Source organism: Arachis duranensis, chromosome 9 (genome assembly GCF_000817695.3).
Source record: "Arachis duranensis cultivar V14167 chromosome 9, aradu.V14167.gnm2.J7QH, whole genome shotgun sequence".
NCBI lineage: Eukaryota > Viridiplantae > Streptophyta > Magnoliopsida > Fabales > Fabaceae > Arachis > Arachis duranensis.
Window position 1 is genome coordinate 118,991,095 of NC_029780.3, and position 6,110 is coordinate 118,997,204.

A 6,110-nucleotide genomic window follows, 5' to 3' on the forward strand; every position below is an offset into this window, starting at 1 on the left:
ACCACCGGAGTGGTGGAGCTGGTAGGAGCCTGAGGTGGCGCCGGTGGTGGAGGAGGAGGAGGAGGGGGTAGTGGTGGTGGCGGCGGCGGTGGCGGTGCAGGTGGAGGCGGAGGTGGAAGAAGAGGCGGTGGTTGTGGTGAAGTTACTATTGTGATAGGTTGAGGTTGAGTTTGTTGTTGTGGGGTGGTTATTGTTGTTATTGGTGTTGTTGGAGTTGCGGCGGTTATTCTTTGAGGTTGAGTTTGAGTTTGTTTCCTTTGAAGAACTTCGCAAATGGCTTGGTAAACTTCGAAGACCATGTTAGAAGGGAGGTTGTGTTCTTTCCTCTGTTGCTTGTTGAGGGTCCAATAAGAAGGTAATAAGTCTTTGTTGTCGTCGTAGTTTGATTGTTGTGATTGTGATTTGGATTCATAGTCGCGAACCTTCTTGTAATCACGGAGCAAGTTGTCCCATTTGTCATTGCATTGATTCTGAGACCTCAAACACCCATGGCTCCAGCAATAGTTCTCAACCCACTTCCACCTTAACTCGCCGCTGCTTCTACTTGTTGGGGTGGTGGAGCATGCAGGAGAGGCGGATGACGACGACGACGATGATGATGCGGTTTTGAGTCTGCGCTCGTCGTCGAGTTTCTTGGCTGTGATGAGGATGAGGGTTTCTTGGATGGTCCAGTTTCCTTTGCGGTATTCTCTGGCTAAGGAGGTGGAGGAGGAGGGAGATGGAGAAGGGGGTGGTGGAGTGGCGGTGGAGTGGTGGATGAGGGGGAGGTGAGGAGGAGGATGGTGGTGGTGGTGGTGGTGGTGAGGGTGGTGGGGTTGGGAAGGTATGATTGGAGGTGGTGGCAATGGGGTGGTGGGAGGGTCAGACATGGTTTGGATTTAGCATGAAGAATGAAGTGAGTGTTGGATTAGTGGTTTTGGTGATGGCCTTCTGAATCTTCTTGTTATTGCTTTTGGGGCAACTGTTAAGTGGGTGGGACTCAGATTTGTTTTTGTGGAAACTTGGACTTCTTTTGCTTCTTATTTTATTTTATTTATTTTTTCTTTCCCCCTTTCCTCTCATCACTATCTATATCCCCTAAAGATACTCTCAAGATTCAGGATGTTTATTCACACAAATTGTATTCTTTCATTCTTTGTATATGCTAAACAACTATATGCTGTTTTAGGTTAACTAAGTTGAGTTATTTTTTCTATATATATATATTATCAACAAAATGCACAAGTTAAGGATGTTTTGCAAACGGCATCATTAATGCATTAGAATAAACTATCACTTGTTCCTGTAAAAATTTTAGACACCAACACAACTACTTATGAAAGAATTGAATTTATGTTATAAGTTATAACCATGAGAAATGGATTTCAACAAAAATATGCTCATTCAAAATATAATATTTTAACAAGATAGATTTAATTCTTTTTATATGTAATTATGTTAGTGTTTGAAACTTTTGTAAGTACAAATGCTAGTATATTCTTTGTGCCATTTATAACACTAATTAGACTCAGATTATTTGGCCTACCGTATTAACTTTGTTTGGCCAAGTCATATTATTATTGGTGATCTTCAAGTAGTACAAATTATTTTTCATTTGGTGGTCTATATTAATTTCACAAAATATGCATATATATACATCATTATTTAAAGGAATATGTTAAGAAACCAGCACTATTTATTAATATTAATCAACATTTTATTTTTATATTATTAAAATTTAATATTTAAATTTTAGAATTTATAATTTAAAATATAAAATTTATGTTAAAATGGAGATAATATTAAATCAGAATTCAGTTATAATAAAAAGATAATAAATATACGCCAATAAAAAATACTTTCAAAAATCTAAAAATTCCCCTCCTCCATATGTTGAATAGTTATCGATTTATTTCATAGTTATCCTGTTAAATTTTAATACTGATAAAATAAATATCATAAAAAACAATGAAAACTTGCTGAAAGTGTGAACGTAGCATGAATGCATGATGTACACATAATATGAAATTTTGTTCTTTCAGATTAACAAATTGTACTGGTTTAGTTTTTAATTTTTTAACTATTATAATTTAATTTTTAAAATTTAAAAAAATATATTAATATAATTTTTTGTGTAAATTTTATTATTGGAGTTTAATGTTGTTAGTGAGTAACTCAAGTCTTATCACATTAGACATATTAAAACGACGTTATATGCATTTTGGGCCGAAGACATTAAATGATATCGTGGAAGAATTAATTGTTCAAAAAAAAAATATTTTAGTATTTATCAAATCCTCAAATGTCATTGTTAAGTGTCTTTTTTAATGTCAAAATACATACAATATTATTTTAATATATTTAACGTGAAAAAACTTGAACCATATCATTAACAATGTGGAGTTCGAAGTGATAAAAAAGTACATTAAAAGACTATAGTAATATACTTTTTTAAATTTAAAAAACTAAATTACAATAATTAAAAAATAAAAAATTAAAATAATAATGAATTTTTAATTACTTTTTGCATGGATATATAAATTTTAACTAAAATTCCTAAACTAACATACCTGTAACCATTCTTTTATTAAAATACATACATGAGTTTCTTTATTAATCAATAAAATTTATGTGTCTCATTTTTTATTAATAAAAAACTATAAACATCTGATTTTTTTTAAAAAAATTTATGTATCTATACTTATCGTAAAAGAAACTGAAATTCAAAAACTATACATAAACATCGAAAAATTAGAAAACTTAAATCTCTTTATTAATCAATAGAAAAACCTATACCTATATGATTTTAGTTAATTTAGATATCTTCAAAATTTTCAAAATGCAAAAAATTTAAGAGATATATTGATAAGTACTTTTAATATGCAACTATTTTAATTTACACCTCTAAACCCACTAATTAGGACACGTGCGATACACTATCATAAACTTCTAATATTTCAAAAGTTAATATTTTTTTTCTTAAATAAATAAGTTTAGTTTTTTTTTATTTTGTTTCAATATCACTTGAAATTTTTTTTGTCTTAATCCTGCCTTTAGTTTTTTGTCATTATAAAATATACATTTCATAGTTTTGGTTCGATAATCTCTTTCTTAATTTTAATCTTGTAAAATTTAAAAACCATTACTTTTAATTCTTACTTAATTCTTGCTATTAATTTATTAAATAAAATATTGATATAACAGAACAAAAACCAATACAATAAATATATTTATTAATATTTTACTTATTAGGTAAGTATTTAGCTTATCACATCAAAATTTAACAAACCGCAAAATAAACTAATAACCATATAAATTAAAACCAGAATTTAAACTAACCAAAAATTAAAAATAGAAACTTATAAATAATAAATAAAAAAATATTTTATTATTAATGAAAACCTAAAATCCAACAAGCTCTTTTGTCAAATTCAAAAAAAATACACAAAAATAACCATTTATCTAAAAGTAAAAAAAGAAAAAAGGCTGAGAATTATATGGTAGTACCCTAGAAGGAGAGTAGGTGAATGATTTAGAGCATGGGATATGGAAACTTGCCACGTGCGAAGTGTGGTGAAGCTCAGCTTGGGAGCACGTGGCTGAGTGTACTGTGTTATCGGATGAGTACTCCCTCTCGTGATGTGAGTACAGTAAAGAAAACAAGAGGATCATTGATGGTCTTTTTAGAGGCTTTATAGATCCCAAAATAGAAATCCATCCACCAATCAATATTTTTTGAAAAAATAAAATCCAAATAATTACACCTTTGTCACTTCTTTCTTTTTTATTTTTTTAGTTATTATGTATATTAGAAATGTGAAAAAAAAAACATAAATATAGCAATTATTTTAGGACAATTGAATTTAAGTCACTATCAAAATTGTACATATAATACTAGCGTTTATATACACAAATGAGACCACTCCCACAAAGTGAAGTGATGATTCAATTTTTTGTGTGTCTGCATTTTCAAGGTGATAAGTCAAATAAATGTGACTCCACTTGACATGGAAAGGAGCTGTCTCCACCAAAGAAACATTTCACTAAAGAAAGATGGTATTGTGCGAGAATCCAAAATTATGTTAACGACGAGAATCCAAAATTATGTTAATGACACCGTTGTTCCTTTTTAACTCTCTTAATTTCTTAATTCACTATACAACTAAATTATAACCCTAAAAATAAAGGCTACTACCCTTTATTCTTTCATCAATTTTTGATCTGATGCAAGTTAGAGTAAAACAATAAAAATAAAAAAAAATTACTTCCAAGGTATTTGATAAACTCCGAACGTACAGAAGATTAGAATAAATCAAAAATGAAAATAAAAGTCCATTACCACTTTAGACTCCAATATGGCTCATATTTGCTGCCTAAACTATACACTTTAAGTATACTTTTAATGCATTCATCATTACTCCCTTACTTTAGTATTCAATCCATCAAGTTCTATTTAGTTTTGTTAAGATTAAATTATATCATGTTTCTTTCGGTGCAGGAAAACCTTCCAAAAATTAATATATGTCAAAACTCTATAAAAAGTATAATCCACAATGCTTTCTTAGCATATAACGTCACGTTATTGATGGAATACAGTACGAGATTAGAAAAAGCAGAAAATACAAAAGATAATTAGAAACATTCATATACAAAGTGAAAATGTTACAACATAATCTCCCCAAAGAGTAAACGAAATTAAAATACAGTTGGATGACTTAGATGATCGATGATCACACACGAGAAGTAGAAGTGGGAACACCAGTACCCTTGTGCATAGGGTCTCCAGTAGTAGCACCTCCTACGCCGTAGTCGGAGTCACGGTAGCCAGGGCCATATCTGGTACTATACAAGCCAGCATGGATAAGCAACAAGTAAAGCAATTGTGTAAACGTGAGAATGATTATGAACGCCTCCACAATCCTCAACCTCCACCCTCTGTGTCCTCCTATGTTTATCTGCTTGCATGCCAAGCTGCATAAACGTATTAACTCGCCAAATTAACTTCAGAAAATATTTTCAAGATATATCACTAATTGATGGAAAGAATGAAATGACGTTTCTACCCAAAGGCAAGAGCCGTGACGGCCCAGGCAACAACTGAAGTGGCTCCGGCAGCTGCCAAGCTGTCATTCCTCCATGTTCTAATGTGGTTGCCGCCTAAGAATTTGGACACTATTCCAAGAACCGCCGCTAGCATAGAGAACGTCAAGAAGAACATGGTTGCACCATTTCCTCCAAAACCTATTATTCAATTTGTTTTTAAATGAATAATCAATTTGGATTAAACAAATCAAATACACAAATATTTAAGTGTTGATACTTACTGGGGTGATTAGTTTGACCATTGATGAACTTGTTGAGGCACCAGCTAGCAAAACCAAGAACAATGAAATACATGACCAAGTTCAGAAACAGCAGAGGAGCTGCCACATTCCTTCCAACTGTTGCCATAATTTCTCTTTCTCTTTCTCTTTTGCTTCACAATTATGCCTTGTATGTTTTCTACACTGTTCGGTAAGTGAGGATCCTTACTTCCCTAGTGCTGCTATTATATAGAAACAATCATCGGTGTGTTGAGGACACGTGTAGTAAAATAAAGCCATACACGTGATCTCCTTTATTGACAGGTGGTGGGACACTTGTCAAATTTTGTCATTACGTTATCTACAATTCTCCATCACAATGATCTCGAACTTTATAATATATATCAAATGGTGCAAAAATTAATATTCATAAATAATTCTACAACCTTCAAAGAATCATTGATTACTTGTCCTATAGGGTGTTAAAATACCAATTATGAATTAAAATCTACGTAACTTAATTTTATATGCATGTTGTGATTATTCAATTGCTATATGTAACAAATTAATTCATCTTAAAATAACAAGTAATAAAATTAAAATAATACATAAAGAGTACGTAAAAATAAAAAATATTTTGTTATGTATTTTTGATTGATTAAAATTTATAAAGATAAAACTAAATATACATAAAATATTTGTCAATAAAAAATAAAAAATAAGAATAGTTTAATAACGAGACTTAAAAAGTGCTAAACAAATAGTGTTTGAAAATTCTTAGTGGAAAATTGGCTATAAATTGTATCTTTTTTTATAGTATATTTGGTG

General features: G+C 31.0%; 2 protein-coding genes across 2 annotated transcripts in view; both read right to left on the reverse strand.

The window, feature by feature from the left end:
• LOC107467998 (uncharacterized) overlaps positions 1–1,050 on the reverse strand; it is a 2,399-nt gene extending 1,349 nt beyond the window's left edge. Inside the window, exon 1 of the mRNA XM_052254442.1 lies at positions 3–1,050. Coding sequence (XP_052110402.1) covers positions 3–869 — 867 coding nt within the window. The 5' untranslated portion in view covers positions 870–1,050. The remainder of the gene's footprint in view (positions 1–2) is intronic.
• Positions 1,051–4,521: 3,471 nt separating this feature from the next.
• LOC107468036 (membrane protein PM19L) lies at positions 4,522–5,499 on the reverse strand. Its single transcript, XM_016087280.3, has 3 exons — positions 5,304–5,499; positions 5,043–5,220; positions 4,522–4,950 (listed from the first exon to the last, which is right to left on the reverse strand). Exons 1-3 carry the CDS (start codon positions 5,428–5,430, stop codon positions 4,710–4,712), a joined length of 546 nt encoding a protein of 181 aa, XP_015942766.1. The 5' UTR covers positions 5,431–5,499; the 3' UTR covers positions 4,522–4,709.
• Between the last annotated feature and the right edge of the window lie 611 nt (positions 5,500–6,110).

What these genes read in the sequence shown, in the direction of transcription:
- LOC107468036 (XM_016087280.3), bottom strand. Translation starts at nt 5,430, where the DNA reads ATGGCAACAGTTGGAAGGAATGTGGCAGCTCCTCTGCTGTTTCTGAAC. An exon ending in TGGTCAAACTAATCACCCCA is followed by an intron (nt 5,221 to 5,303) that starts GTAAGTATCAAC and finishes ATTGAATAATAG; the next exon opens with GTTTTGGAGGAAATGGTGCA. An exon ending in GTCACGGCTCTTGCCTTTGG is followed by an intron (nt 4,951 to 5,042) that starts GTAGAAACGTCA and finishes ACGTTTATGCAG; the next exon opens with CTTGGCATGCAAGCAGATAA.